This window comes from Gopherus flavomarginatus, chromosome 4, assembly GCF_025201925.1.
Source record: "Gopherus flavomarginatus isolate rGopFla2 chromosome 4, rGopFla2.mat.asm, whole genome shotgun sequence".
In the NCBI taxonomy this organism is placed as follows: Eukaryota; Metazoa; Chordata; order Testudines; family Testudinidae; genus Gopherus; species Gopherus flavomarginatus.
The window spans coordinates 212607088-212622678 of NC_066620.1; the positions used below are offsets into that span (position 1 = coordinate 212607088).

At 49.7% G+C, this 15591-nt stretch overlaps 1 protein-coding gene across 1 annotated transcript; it reads right to left on the minus strand.

Moving 5' to 3' along the window:
* Positions 1–3918: 3918 nt before the first annotated feature.
* POMC (proopiomelanocortin) lies at positions 3919–14774 on the minus strand. The gene is made up of 3 exons (XM_050948935.1): positions 14548–14774; positions 10013–10166; positions 3919–4893 (listed from the first exon to the last, which is right to left on the minus strand). The coding sequence occupies exons 2-3, from the start codon at positions 10142–10144 to the stop codon at positions 4243–4245; spliced, it is 783 nt and encodes a 260-aa protein (XP_050804892.1). The 5' UTR covers positions 10145–10166; positions 14548–14774; the 3' UTR covers positions 3919–4242.
* Between the last annotated feature and the right edge of the window lie 817 nt (positions 14775–15591).

Here is a 15591-nt window from a genome sequence, read left to right on the forward strand (position 1 = left end):
GCCTGCTCCCTAGCTGGATCTGCCAGTCTAGAATGGGACAATTTCTTGAGCTCCTCGTTAGGGCTGAGGCTGGAAGGTCTCAGATGAGGCCTCAAACGCCAGTTCCCAGCGTGTTCATGGCTCTGGCCGCCCTGTAGGGGGTGGCAGCGTGGAGAAGGGGAGCCCCCTTGCAGCAAACTCGGCAGGGCAGCCCGGGTCCTTCCCTTCCCGCCGAGCGCGGTGGAGCGGAGCCCTCCCGGCAGGTGGCGCAGCGATCGGGGCCGCGTGGTGAGGGCCCTGCTGAAGCGTGGGCCTCCCCCCTTCCCTCTGTCCCCCCTTGCTCCCTGCCCCTTCCCCCCACTAGACCGGGCGCGCACTCTGCAGCACAGGGGGTCCCCTGGCTCCGGCAACCCTGTAGGGTTTTTTGTTTTGTTTTTCCCCCGCTTTGTCAGCTGCGCTGTTGTTTCTCCCCCCATCCCCTCCCGCTTTGCTGCTCCAGCCGCACCCTGTTCCCCCCGCCCGCTCTGCCGCTCCAGCCGTGCCGTGTTCCTCCCCCCCCTTTGCCGCTCCAGCTGCACTGTGTTTCCCCCCCGCTTTGCCGCTCCAGCCGTGCCGTGTTCCCCCTCCCCCTCGCTCTGCTGCTCCAGCCGCACTGTTTTTTTGTTTCCCCTGCTTTGCTGCTCTGATGGCCCTGCCCCCCACTTTTTTTTTTTTGCTTGGGGTGGCAAAAAAGCCAGAGCTGGCCCTGGCTGAGCCTTTCCAAAGAGGAATCATAGAATATCAGGGTTGGAGGAGACCTCAGGAGGTATCTAGCCCAACCCACTGCTCAAAGCAGGACCGATTCCCAACTAAATCATCCCAGCCAGGACTTGGTCAAGCCTGACCTTAATAACCTCTAAGGAAAGAGATTCCACCACATCCCTAGGTGACCCATTCCAGTGCTCCACCACCTCCTAGTGAAATAGTGTTTCCTAATATCCAACCTAAACCTCCTCCACTGCAATTTGAGACCATTGCTCCTTGTACTGTCATCTGCCACCACTGAGAACAGTCTAGATCCATCCACTTTGGAACCCCGCTTCAGGTAGTTGAAAGCAGCTATCAAATCCCTCCCCCCTCACTCTTCTCTTCTGCAGATTAAATAATCCCTTCCCTCAGCATAAAGCCTGCCCGTTAGCTACTCTATCTCTGGTTCTGAAGGACATAGATTATACACTCCCCCTAACAAGAAGGAACTGGAGCTCTTTGCTGCTTGGACTCTGGTGCAAGGTTGTCTAGGCATAAGCAAGAGAACACCAGTGCTTAGCCTGGGTTAGCCCTAAAGGACATATAGAGCTTGCTTATCATAGAAGTATCTGTTACCCTTTGAAACATAAGATTGTAACTCATTGTGTGTGTATGTTCACCTACTTTAACCTATTAAACAGCTCTCTTGTTTCCTTTTCTTGTATAATAAATATACAGATAGTTTGTTATAGGATTGGCCACAAGCCTTGTCTTTGGTGTGAGATCTAAAATGCAATTGACCTTGGGAAAGTGACTGGTCTTTTGGGACTGAGTGTAGCCTGAATATAGCTGTGATTCTTGGCATAAGGGAGTATCTGTCACAAAGGCAGGCTCACCTGGCTGGCTAGACAGATTGGAGTACCCATGGGAAGTATCTGTGACTCCATGGTTAGGCTGTTACAGTAGCCTGAGCAGTTTACATGTGATAATTGCTTGGTGAAATCTAAATATACAACTCACTGCCAATTTGGAATTTGTGCCCTGGTTCTTAACAGTCTGTCCTGAGGTTGGTAATCATGCTCTTGAGCTGCTGCAGGACAACTTGACAGAATATTTTGGGTCCATCTCACCCAACCCCTTCCACCAGCATCTTCCCGTCCACATCTCCAGCCTGTCTTCCAGAATCATGTTCCTGACTGGCTGTGCATGAAGTTTTAAAGGTTTGTAGTGGGCAGGTTATGTTTCAGTCACTCTGGACTCACTGGGTATGTCTACAGTGCAGTGCGGAGGAGTGATAGCAGCATGCCTTGGCCATACCCTTGCTAGCTTTGATCTAACTAAATCAAAGTTAGCTTGAGAAACAATAACAGCGAAGGTGTGGGTGGCTGCACAGGCTAGCTCGGCCTGCCCAGGAACTGGGGTACATACTTGAGCGCCTGCTGCCCATGCTGCCATGGTTTCGCTGCTGTCGTTACTCAAGCTAGGTGAAGGGTTAAAATCCATGTGCATTTTATATAACAACCTGGTATATGGATCGTGCCAGCTCTTTTTTAGACCCAAAGTCCAGAGTTTGGTCAAGACACCAGAGGCCTAGCAAATAGTGATTAGCTAAGAGAAAGCTTGGGGGAAACAAGATAACTGCCTTTGCTAAGATATGCTTGGTCTGTAGAAATGCCAGATGTTGAAGCAATAACTGAATAATTATGTTTTATCCAATGTTTCAGATTGAGCAAAGGATCCCTGTTCCTGTTGTGTCAGTCTCTTCTGTAGGGAACGTTCGTCCCACAGATCCAACCTTGTGCCAATTTTCATAAACTCATGTCAGTATAAGATATGGCCTCCTTTCACCTCCCTGCCCAGGGACCAGTGCCTGCCTTAAGACATAAAGGGGACAATCTTTTTTGCCATATACTTTCACTGTTTCTTTGCTTTAACCCCTAGGAATATACCTGGTGGACAATCAGAGGAGTTGCTCTATTCCTATGGACCCCAAATCAGAATTCAACATATATATTTTATACTAATAACATTTTATCGAAGTATTAATTAAATGTTAACGTGCTAACTTGAGACCATGGGCAGAGACATTATGTAACTTTTTAACCATTGGCTAATGTGCTATCTTGTCTTGCTGCAAATCCTATCCCGGGATGTGGAACTGCCTACCCCGTCACTTTCCCCCGCTCATGGAAAATCTATATATTCTATTGTAATCAACTGATTGGCAGTGTCTCTGAGCCTAATAAGCAAAGTGACAGTCTGCCAGCGCTGTGTGTAATAAACTCCTATGCTTGACCTCTACACGGTGTGGATTTACGTCCTTCAGTAGGTTTGACCTGATTCTAGCTAGATCAATGATATTGTATAGGCCCGGACCCAGGACAGATTCCTGTGAGACCCCACTTGATTTACCCTTCCAGCTTGACCTGTGAACCATTGATAACTACTTTCTGAGTACAACCTTATGATAGGTTCATCTAGGCTATATTTCCCTAGCTTGTTTATGAGAAGGACATGTGAGACTTTATCAACAGTCTTACTAAAGTCCAGGTATATCTACTGCTTTCCTCCTGTCCACAAGTCCTGTTACCCTGTCAAAGAAGAATATTAGGTTGGTTTGACATGATTTGTTCTTATCAAATCCATGGTGACTTATCACCTTATTATTTTTAGTTGTTTACAATTTGTTTTATTATTTGCTCCTTTATCTTTCTGGGTACCAAAGTGAAGCTGACTGATCTGTAATTCCCTGGGTTGTCCTTAGTCTCCTCTTTTATAGCTAGGTACTATATTTGCTCTTTTCCAGTCCTCTGGGATCTCTCCCACCCTCCACGAGTTCTCAGGAGATCATGATTGACGTGCACTGGCGGAGCTGGGAGTGGAAAACCCGGGACTAGAACATCAAAGGATTTGTTGCAAGTCTGGACTGATGTTTGTGAGATGTGCTGGAAATCAGCACAGTGCCTGCCCACTCTGTCCCTATTCACTGTTCTTACATTGCGAAGGATTTAATACATTCACCAGTCCTGTCTATCGGCTTCCGAGTGTTGACTTTCAGGCTGTAGCTTGTCTCATCAACTTGAAACGCACACGAACCTTTGCCAAAGAAAGCAGCTCACGCCAGACAGAGCCAGAGACACTGCAGAGTTCTGCTTAGCTTGCAAAACTGTATTATTATTTGAATCCATCATTTACAGTATTGTACAGCTTGTTTCAAATATGAAAATAATCTGGCAGGGCAAAACTAGATATGCACTCATCAAAGCATCTCTTTCCTCATATATACAGTACGGATGTTTTTATTTCAATGGATTGATTTTTAATCTGTGCACATTCAAAGTCAGAATAAGAATGTGAAATCATTTCCTAACAGCAAACTGCTTAATAATAATAATTAATAATTAGTAACAACATAATACGTGATCATTGTAACTGTATCTAAATGAAACACATGCCAGTGGGATCTTGAAGCGAACTTGGGTCTCCTTGGGGATCTATTTGCAAATTACATCCCCACCCTCCACTCCCTCCCTCACCTTACTGGCCTTTCTTGTAGGCATTTTTGATGATGGCATTCTTAAAAAGAGTCATTAAAGGGGTCTGGCTGTTCTCCGATGTCATGAAGCCCCCATATCGCTTGTCTTTGGGTGGGGTGTTCCATCGGAAATGGTGCATCTTGTAGGACCCTCCATCTTTTTTCTTTTTCTCCTCTGAGACCATCTTTTCCTCGCTCTCTGGGCTTTCCAGAGACTCGAACTCGGGGTAGTCCAGTTCCTTAGAGAGGTCTCTTCTGAATTCCAGTGGGTAGCTCTCGGCGGACTCCTCTTCCACCCCATTGGGATAGACCTTGATGGGTCTCCTCTTCCTGCCTACTGGCTTCCCCCATCGGAAATGCTCCATTGAGTAGGATCGTTTGCTGTCTTGCCTTTCGAGGGCAGCTCCTTCTTCTTCTTTGTCTCCTCTTTGGGCTGAGGAAGCATCAGAGAAGAAGCCAAAGAGGAGATTGCTGGGGATCTCTTCTCGCTTGTGGCCAGCGACGCTGCTGCTGTTCTTCCTGCCGAACGTGTTCCAGCGGAAGTGGCTCATGACGTACTTCCGGATGTTCTCAGACAGAGGCTGCAAGTGGCCATTGCCTGGGTACACAGGTGACTCTGCAGACAGGTCCAGTTTGCAGGCTGTGATGCACTCCTGGGTGAGGAGAAAGGAAATGCTTCAACTAGACACACATTTGCGATGTGGGGCTCATGTCATATAATGTCCAGGCATGGAGGTGACCTATGGGCCTTTCTATTTCCCTCTGTGAGTAACCGTACATAGAAGTGTTCTCAGTGTCGGCACAGCTCTGTTTATTAATAGCACTAATACTCTGCAAACCCCTCAGGGTCTAAAACACTCTACAGAAAGTGAGCCGGGTCCTCAGCTGGTGTGAATTGCTATTGCTCTTCTGAAACCAATGGACCCATGCTGATTTACACCAGCTGAGGATCTGCCTATTCCGTCTCCCCTTGGGAGGCAGGTGTGTACTTTTATTTTCATTTTACAGAAGGGGAAACTGGGGCACAGAGAGGGGCAGTGACTTGCCCACGATCACACAGGGAGTCCTTAGAAGAGCTGGGCATAGAAGCCACATCTCTTAACTCCCAGTCTGAAGTGCTAACTGCCCAGCTGTGCTTTGCGTGGTATAAAGTAGACCCCTGAAGGGGAGAGAGCTGGGCGGCTTGCTCACATTTGGCCAGGGAAAGAAACTCGCAAGCCCGCTCCTCTTTCCTTGACTTTGCTTGTTTGCTCCATCACTTGCAACCAAGCCCTCCCCAGAGGCCAGAGCATCTTATAACCATTGTGCCACTTCCTGTGGCAGGGGAACCCTTGCAAAGGGTTAGCTGAGGTGGAGCTGGGGCTAAGGAACATGTGGTCTTAAATAGGCAGCTGCAGCATCCTTCCTGCAGCTGGCTGCACTAGAAGATCCAGGGCTAATAGGACCTCCAATCAGTTAGGACCCAGAGTCTGTCCTGAGTCAAGTGTGCACAATTCCCACTGCTGGCAACAGGAGCTGTGCATGTGGGAGGGTTGGGGTTGGCCCTGTGATTCTGTTAAGTAAAGATCGATTCAGATTTTAACAATAAACTGTTGCCTTCAGGAGTTCATAACCCAGCTCCCACGGTAGCACGGGACACTGAAGATCTCAAACACTGATGGAAATGTCCAACCCAGCCATGGTATTCCCTAGTTTCATCACTTGTAACAGGGCGTGCAGGGTCAGGAGCTTTCTGCACCCTGTCACTCTAATATCCACCAGGCCATATTAACTGGGGCCTAACTGGAAGGCAGGTCATTGACAGAGGGTGTCCATTAACTGAGAAGAGCTACAGCTGAAGGGCTAATTGAAGGGAAAGCAACCCCAGCGGGTGCGATTATATAGACTGACAGGAAGGAAGTGCTGGAGAGGAGGGAGCCTGGAGGAAGACGGAGATAGGCCGAATGGGCTGCTGCCGGTACTGTACCCTTCCCTGGAACCACGTGGGGATACTGGCTGTGGACTGTAGCCTGCTGACAGAGTACAATGAAACACGGCGGTGGTGCAGGAGAGGTGGAGCACTTGTAGTCTGTAATTAAGACCTGACAGGACTCTCAGGGGGTGACCCCGTGACACTTTGGCAGGTTGCCTGGGATTAGTGTTCCGCATCTGTGTGGGAAGCCGAAAAGGGAGCCGGTGCGAGGGTGGGTTGTCTGGGGGGAAATGAAAGAACAACAACAGGAGCTGCCACAGTCCATGCAGCTCCTTCAATGATCCCAGCAAGCTGAGCAGCAGTCCAGGAGGGTGTGACCGGCAGAGCAACAGGCAGCTCTGCAGGAATTTATTAAGGAGCAGATGGCATCACAGCACCAGATGCTGCAGTGCCTGAGAGTCCTGTGACCAAGGGGGCAACAGAGCCCAGGGAATCAGACTGTGAAAAATGGCTCTGGCAGACAGCCCAGGAGCCTTTCTCTGAACTGTTGAGCTGGAGGTTATGGCTGGGATAAGGCATTGTGGGCTTTGCGAGTGGCTTCTTCCCGGCCAGACAAAGCACAAGCAACCCACAAGCCCCAATGCGAAGAACAGTCCAGGGACTATGATACAGTCAAGGCAGCATCACTGATAGGCTGGGTCTGTTGTGGGAGGGATACCAGTAGAGATTTAGGGCTGCGAATTGGAGCTTCCACACACAGACTGGCTTACTAGGCTACAAGGCTGAGGCTGGAAAGCCAGGGGCTGGAGGAAAGGCTGGAGACGGTGGTTTTAGAGCAGTTTTTGTAGTCTTCCCAAGACGGCAGGTGTCTGCATGTGCTGGCACGGACCCTTGACTTTGGCCAGTGCAGTGACGCTCGCCAAAGAGTTCTTAGACGCTGATGTACCAGGAGAATAGTCTGTCCCCTGAGGGGACAGGAGATGGGGAAGGAGACTGTCGATGTCCAGGCAGGAAAAGGGAGAGAAAAAAGGTGGGAAGAGTCTAAGGGGTTGTCCTCCTCCACTAGCAGAAGAGAGATTTTTTTACTGATGTGGGCACTCAGGACGTATAAAGAGACTGTCGGCATATGGACTGCAGGTTGGCAGAATTCTGTGGGTGGACTAGGGTGCCCAGAGGAAAATGAGTGTCTACCTGTAGGGTCAAAGTCATCAGGAAGTGGGTGAAGGGGTTAATGGATTCGGCAGCCAGAGTGCTTGTCCAAGCAGATCTGGGGAAACCCCACTGGATGCTGCCTGGGAGGGGATTGAAACTGGAATGCGTACGTGAAGAAAGGAAACACTGCCCCTTAGCGAAAATCCACGTTGAGGTCAAGGGAAGATTTAAATAGAAACAAGTGGGGATGGTGAAGGTTCGTTTTGGGAACTGACTGGAAACCCTTCATTTTGATGGAAGGAGGAAACTCCTGGAGACCACAGACTTGTTTATGGGGTGTGAAACAAGAGACTGAAGAAGGGGCTGATCAAAAAGAAAGAGAAGAACCTAACTAGGAAGATACAAACCAGGAAGGTCGGCAAGAGGAAAAAGAGTCTGGAGCAGAGGGAGAGCTGGCTAGAGAAGGAAGAGGAAATGGAAGTGAACAGAGACTGGTGACTGAGACCTGCACGGGTTTAGCTGCTGAAGAAGAGGTCCCCCAGGCAGCCCCAGGAGCAGACCAGCAGGAGAAAGAGCCTTTGGCCAAACAGGGGCCAGAACAAAATGTCGCGGCGGGTGAAAGGAGAACGGAACCAGTGGAGCCACCCACGGCAGAGTACAGAGGAAGGTCAGCCCGTGGTGTGAGGATGGAGGGGTGGAGATGGCCTCCTCCCACAGATTGTTCTTTCTGCGGCTGGAAAGCAGAGAACACCCTTCCAGGGGCTGGAAGAGCTCGGCCCAAGAGACAATAGAGCATCGTGGAAAAGAGAAGGAGGTGTGTCAAATCAGTAGCTAACTGCAGGTCCTGTCGCTCTAATACCCATCAGCACGTATGAACTGGGGCCTAGCTGGAAAGCAGGTCGTTGACAGAAGGTGTCCATTAACTGAGCAGAGCAGCAGCTGAAGGGGTAATTGGAGGGGCAGCAGCCCCAGCAGGTGGGATTACCCAGCTGGACAAGAAGAAAGTGCAGGAGCAGCGGGCGCCTGAAGGAAGACAGTGGTAGACAGGACAGATGGCTGCTAGGACTGCTTCCGTCCCTGGAAGCACGTGGGAAGCTGGCTGTGGACTGTAGATATGTGTTGTTAATACTATAGACGGGGGCCTGCTGGAAGAATGCAACCAAACGTGGTGGTGGTGAAGGAGACCTGGAGTGGTTGTGGTCCGTGATTAAGGCCCGAAAGAGGACAGCACCACAGCCAGCAGCTATTGCAAAAATTATATTGGTTAACGAGTGGTCAGATCCCGACATTCTCGCTCAGGTCGTTGACTGCAGCCCGCCTTATCCTATGCCTACTGAGCTGAGTGGGAGCTGTGACGGCTCAGCAGCTCTGTACGTCAGGCAGTGCGTACTCAGGTGCCTAACTAAAGCAGACATAGGCACCCAACTTTTGGCACCCTGGTGTGACAGTGTTGGTATAAATGACTAGCCCAAGGCCAAAGAGGGGAGTCAGTACCAGAGCTGGGGTTAACCCCTTCCTGCCTTCCTAGCCCATGCTGCCACTAGGTGTGGGTCCAGCTCCCTTCTTACCAGCCTTTGGCAAAAAGGCAAACCTTCAAATGGCTGAGGTTGTAACCTAAAGAAGTGTCCACTTTGCCTGCTCAATAGACATCTCCTTGCACGTCTAGTGCCAGGTAATTCTCCCTTCCTCCATGGGGAGTGGGGGAGAAATGAAATCCTGCCCTTCCAGCAGATGGAGTCAGTCTCTTCCATCTCTAGCTCCGATGTGAGCACCCAGTTACCAATGAGCCATCTGCAGCTTAGGAACCTAAAAGCTAGCTAGCGAGGGAGAGCGCCTAATCTGGTGGTAGGCAGCCGGCGAAGGCTTTCTTGTCGCCCTGTTTGCGCAATGCAGAACACAGGAGAGCAGGCAGGGAGTGGAAAACTCCCCTGCAATCTTTGCAAACCCCTTCACTGCAGGAGGTGACCAACCGCATGTTATTGTGTTTGCTGTGACAGGACCAGCTCCTCTCAGCTGCTGGGAATCTGCATTGCTCGAGTGCCTTCCCTGGCGCTATGCCCACTTACACCAGCTGGCGATCTGGCTAAAAGGATAGACGGACATATTGCTCTGAGCAGCAGTGCAGCAGTTCTATGGCATACAGAGGGCCACGGCCACCTGTGAGCCACCCCAGGGACTCTCCCTATGTCCTCCCACAGTCTGCATCGCTGCAGCCACCAAGAACTTTACAAGCTTTCATGACTCTGCATCCACAGCACCTCTGCAGGGTAAGGGAACAGAATCACCCGCATTTTACCACTGGACAACTGAAGCCCACAGCGATGAAATGAACCGCCCAAGGTCTGCGACCGACCTGGGAATCTCCCAACTCCCAGTCCTGCACCTTCGCTGAAAATGCTCCTCCATGCGCGGTCGGGCGGCTGGGCATGGGGGAACTGTTTTACCAGGGCTTTCCCAGAGCTAATTTCTGATTTGCTTCCAGAAAGAGATGCCCAGAGTGGTTTGGTTTTTTAATGTATTTAATTCTGAGCATGGCTCAGACGTTAGCAATGGGAAATATCTATTGTGCCTCCATCTACCCGGTTTAGAGCAGGACACGGCATCTTTTTCCTCTGCCACTCTCTCCCCAGAACCTGAGTCCCATTTTAGAGGCCTGACTGAGTCCCTCCCTCATGTTCCCCCTGAGAACCCGGGGCCGAGTCACTCACCAGAAGGCCAGCTTCCGTGCTGAGCTCCCGACACCTGCTGCTCTGCCAGCATTGGCTGTTCATGCCGCCGGCCGCGTGAAAGAGCAGCACGCCCACGATTGCCAACAGGCCGCTCCGGACAGGTTTCAGCATCTTCGGGATGGAGCTCGGAGTCCTGAGGAAACAGAACAGGTCGGGGTGATGCCAAGTATAATCACTGCAACGCTTGTCGGCCACACTGGCAGCTGTTAGCCGGCACCTCGACAGCAAGGCGAGTCCATCACGGATGCACAAGATGGACAGGAAAAGGGTTACGCACAAGGAGCTCAGCAAACAGGTCCATTCAAATGTCGCTCCTGCACCAGGTTTGTGGAGAGAGTCCTGAGAAGATGTATCTGTTAGACCTGGGCCCAACTGCCAAATGAAAGCCGCCAGACTTAGGGGTTGGAGGCTTTCAGAATCTGAACCTGGGCCTGGGTCTGAATTTCAAAGTTTGGCTCCTGTCTCTCCCTGCTCCACCTAGGCAAAATCACAAACATGATCCTCAACATCTGGGGGAGGGGCTGGCATTCAAACCCAGAACTGGAGTCAAGTTCCACATATGGCTTCTCTCTCTCTAATGCAGTGGTCCCCAAACTTTTTAACTCATGCTTCCTTTTACCACTGTCTGCGGCCCCCTCTTGGAGCCAGGAGTGAGGCTGCAGCTGGGCGCGGGGCCAGGAGCGGAGCTGGGTGGTGCTTCTTCCCTGCCTCCCGTGGGGTCTAGCCCAGGCCCCAGCCGCACCCCCCCGAAGGTCTTCCAGGCCCCCTGAGGGTGCGGGCGTGCACCCCACAGTTTGGAGACCTCTCCTCTAATCAGTCCAATTTCCAATCTGAATATCGGCCGACTTTGGAAGGATGGGAGTTGGGTTTCCAGCCGTGCTATAGAGCTTAGGGCTGCAGAAGGATGCTGGAGCTGAGTCTGAGCCCTGCTCAGCCAGCAGGAGCACATGGGATGCGCCCACGTGCCACAATGTCATGCATGGCATAAATACGGGATGGATGGGCAGTGAGCCCCAGCACAGCTCTCAGGTACGGCAGGTGCTCACAGCAGCTGAGTTCCAGCTCAGCAGACAGGGATCCCAGCCCGATGCCCTGCTGGGAGGGATGCTATCCTGAATAGTATCCCTGCGACATTGGAGGTTTACACGTCACAAGTCATTGCTCAGACTCACTACAGGCAACGTCTGTTTGTAATAGAATGTTTTGGTTGGGCCGGTATGTAGGTAATGAAAAACACCCTGGTTCCATCCATGGAATTTTTAAATGCGCCTTTTGATACATTTCCCCCACCCTGTTCCCTTTATCTCTTAAATCATGTAAAAAAAATTGGGGTGCAATAATATATTCCATCGGCATTTACTGGTTCCACTGCCTCTGGGGCTTGGAGCTGTTACAAAGCGGTTTGGGTCCTCTGCTGGGGTAAATTATTGCTGCCTCACTGAAGCCGTGTTCTGTTGTACAAATACCCCGGGGGGGACTTCAATAGAGAGATGCCTGTTGACACCAGCTGAAGATCTGGCCCTGTATTTGTAGATAGTATCCATCTTAAGGGAGGTTAATCACAGACACCGGGTCTGGCGAAACTTCCCTTCTGCAGCGAGCAGCTTTTATAAGGAGGTGTAATGAGTTTAGCTCATCCTCTCTGCTCTGGGGCAGATTGCCTTAGTTCGGTGAAAGATACAGTTCCCCTCCTGTCATTTCTGCAGAACCATTGTAGCTAAATGAGAAGCAGGCTCCATTCGAATCTAATCAGCATAATTACCAGCTACTGCCCCAGCTTTGCTTTTGTGCAGGAATTTTGCAATGTATATTCTTAAAGGAAAGCAGTTCTCTCACCCTGCAGTGCAGGCAGCATATTAAAGGATTAGCACCATCCATTGTGATTGCAGTCTCTCTACCAATGGTAATGATGTAGGAAGCAGAGAGAACACAACTTGGGTTTCGGATGCCCTGGAAGTACCAGTCAGCAGTGAAATCTTGGGTTGTGAAAGTTACAGAGGGTATATATGGAGCCAGACTCAAATTTCTTGCCCTAAGAAGCACTTGAAGTGCATAGAAAATAACCCCCCTTCTCTGCATCTGGAGTTCTTTGTTGTATGACACCAAGTTAAAGCTTTTACTTGAACGTTATTGCTGAAGTAATTAACAGCGCTCACTGGACCTGTTTCTAATACTTTCGTCTGAGGAACTAAAAGCGTGTTGCAGATACTAATGCAGGGGTAGGCAGTCTATGGCACGCATGCCGAAGGTGGCACACGAGCTGATTTTCAGTGGCACTCACACTGCCCGGGTCCTGGCCACTGGTCCAGGGGGCTCTGCATTTTAATTTAATTTTAAATGAAGCTTCTTAAACAGTTTAAAAACCTTATTTACTTTATATACAGCAATAGTTTAGTTATATATTATAGACTTATAGACAGAGACCTTCTAAAAACATTAAAATGTATTATTGGCATGCGAAACCTTAAATTAGAGTGAATAAATGAAGACTTGGCACAGCACTTCTGAAAGGTTGCCAACCCCTGCCTTACACCATGAGTGGTCTCATTGAAGTGAATGGACTAAAGTTCTATTTCATGTGAGAGAGGCAGGTCTGCACAAGGACCTTTCACCAATCCAGTATACCAGCAAAGCTCTCCTAGAATGGTTGCAGTGAGACCAGCAAGCTGTGCTTTGTGCTGGTAGAGTAAAACCACCTCTATGACTGAAACATGCCCTGACACCAGCCCATGTGAGTGACAGAGCTTTCTTGCTGGTACCGCTGTGTCTATGCTACCAGTTTTTGTCGGCAAAGCTCTGTCAATCAGGGATCATACATCTTCATACCCCTGTCCGACATGGGCTATGTCTACCCTACAATCTTAAGTCAACCTATGTTAAGGCAACTTACAGCTACTGCATTAATTACTGCGGTGGCTGATGTCCACATTACCGTCCTTCTGTCAGTGGTGCACATCCTCACCAGGAGTGCTTCTACCTACTGAAAAAGAGCAGTGTGGGGAACTGAGAGCCAGGGCTCTCAGCCCCACACAGCTCCCTATCGGGAGCCCAGCTGCCCCCTGGGACTTCTCACCTCCCCGCCAGGAGTAGGGGAAAACCGCCTGGGGCGTCTCACCTCTGGTGGGGAGATCCATGCCCGGAGTTTGGCTGGCTGCTGTGGTCCCAGTGGGGAACAGGGAGTTGGGACTGCAGGGGTGCAGCAGGGAGTGGGGAGCCTGGGCAGCAGCTCAAGCCGGGAGCCCAGTTGGGAGCGGAGACCTGGCAGCAGCCTGGCTGGGGAGATGAGCTGTGAAACTGACAAGATTGGCAGCCAACAGCTGATATAAGGAACTCAGTGTCTACACAGACACTGCATCACCCTTACTACACCAACATAAGCCCTAGGTCTCTCGTCAAGGTGGTTTTATTATGTCAGTATAGCAGGAGCATTACATCAGCAGGAGGAGCATTTCAGCGAGTACATCTCCAGTTTTGTGGACAAAAGCTGACTTCTGTCAACAAAATTGTGTAGTGTAGACAAGACCATAGTTATGCTGGCAGAAGTCTGTAGTGTAGACCTGGTCTAAAGTTCTCTCTCTCTCTGGCCCTGGTGGTTTTCCCTGAACGTGGGGAATTTTTGTTGGTTATGATTGTTTCTTTAACTTGACTGAACGAACATCACTGCCACGTTATCATAAACACCGTTAACAGATTCCTCTCAGTTTAGACACCACAAGACATTAACTGGTTGGGAAGCAATGTCTTGCAGCTAGGACATGGGGATGCTTTTAATAAAGCTGGTTATAAAAGAGAACAGATCAACCCCAAAGAAAAAAAAGTCCTCTCCTGATCTTTTGTCAGCGTGCAACCACCGGTAAATTTTGACATTATTAAGGAGGGTGAGAAAGTACAGAAGGTCTTGGAGCTGTGGACAGAGACAGTGCAGGGGTTTGTAATATATTTAGAAAACAGAACAATCTACGGCAAAATAGAGGAACAATGAAAAAATAAAGGCTTTAGGTAAGAATTTATTAAATATTTAGGTCCAAGGACGAATGGGGAGAGGGGCTTAGTTGATAGGGGTTTTTTTGGGGGGGGGAGGGTTGTGTTTACTGGCTTCATTTTGCAGTTAAATCACTGACCATGAGTAATTTATCTTCACATGCGAATGAACTGTAACATAGCTCTACTATTAACCATTTCCCCTTAGAGCAAAGAGGGCTTAGCAGTCAAGTGTCATTCCTTCGAGACTCACGTCACAAATTGGGACTATCAATCCTGAGCTGATCCCATTCTAAAATATGCCATCGAAAGAAGCCGGCTGGTGGGAATACAGGGTTATGTCCTCTGGTAGCTTTATAGCTCCCTGGTATGACAGATTCTGCTGGTTACAGCTAGAGGACAATAGCTTGTTCTTTATCAAGGCGAGGAACAGAGCCATAAGACAATGCCCCCGTGCTCCTGTCTTAATGGGAGTGAAGAAAAGATCAGAGCAGAAGGAATACAGAGAAAGGGCTGGAGTCGTTCCGACTTACCTGTTGCTGTGCAGTGTGATCTTGGCTTCTCAGTCTGATGCCTCACTCTTCGTCTCCGTGAGCGACTGTAGCTCCCAGCTCCAGCCCCAGCTCTTTTTATACCAAAGGCTGGGCTTTGTGCAGGGCGTTTCATCCAAGACAACCTTCTGGACAGACCTTTTGAAGCAACTGTAAAACGTCTGGGAGAAGGGGGCGTGTGGGGTGGGGATATGGGCAAAGATGCCAGTGACGAGGGAATGTTCCAGGTGTGGAACAGAACAAAAGATTAGCAAACAGTGTCTGGAAGACAAACGTTTGCTGGATCTATCCCCATGGTAAATGGGGAGAGATTAGCATCTCCCTGTGAGCAGGAACTCCGGGTGGAGCATGGTAAAGTTTTCCAGTCATGCTTGCTAATCACATTTCCAGAGCGGATATAGCAGGTTTTAATTAAAAGTCAAACGCCACTTTGGAGCAGGTATTAGTGAGCAATAAAGGTATCACTTCTGGATCCTGGTGCTGTTTATTACATGCACGTTGGTGGGGCCGTTAGTCACTGTTCGGTCTCAGACGCGGGACTCCAGGGGGCTTTGCAGATTTTTGTTTGTCTTTAGCAGAAAAAAAAATTGTTCTCCTGCATTTTAAAAAGTGAATATTGTGCTGGTGAAAGGTGGCAGGTCGACAGCTCTGGGCCACATGGAACAGGTCCAACATGGACAGGGGCAGTGCAAACTCCCCCATGTTATCAACCCTAGTTGGAGGCCAGAGGAGAAATTCCGTCTCCATGACCCAATCAATTCTTGGCCCCTCTGCTGAGATTGTCAGCCAGGAGACCATCCTGAGCTAATTATTGGTTTTGAGGTGTGGACACTGGGAGATGGACTGGGACCAACCAGACTTGTGATACTCTAATAGGGCTGGCCTTGGATGTTGGATGTTTAAAATATGTTCTTGTTGGCATTGCGGTAACGTCTAGGAATCTCCATCAAGGAGCAAGGCCTGTTATCATAGAATCATAGAAGATTAGGGTTGGAAGGGACCTCAGTGGGTCATCTAGTCCAACCC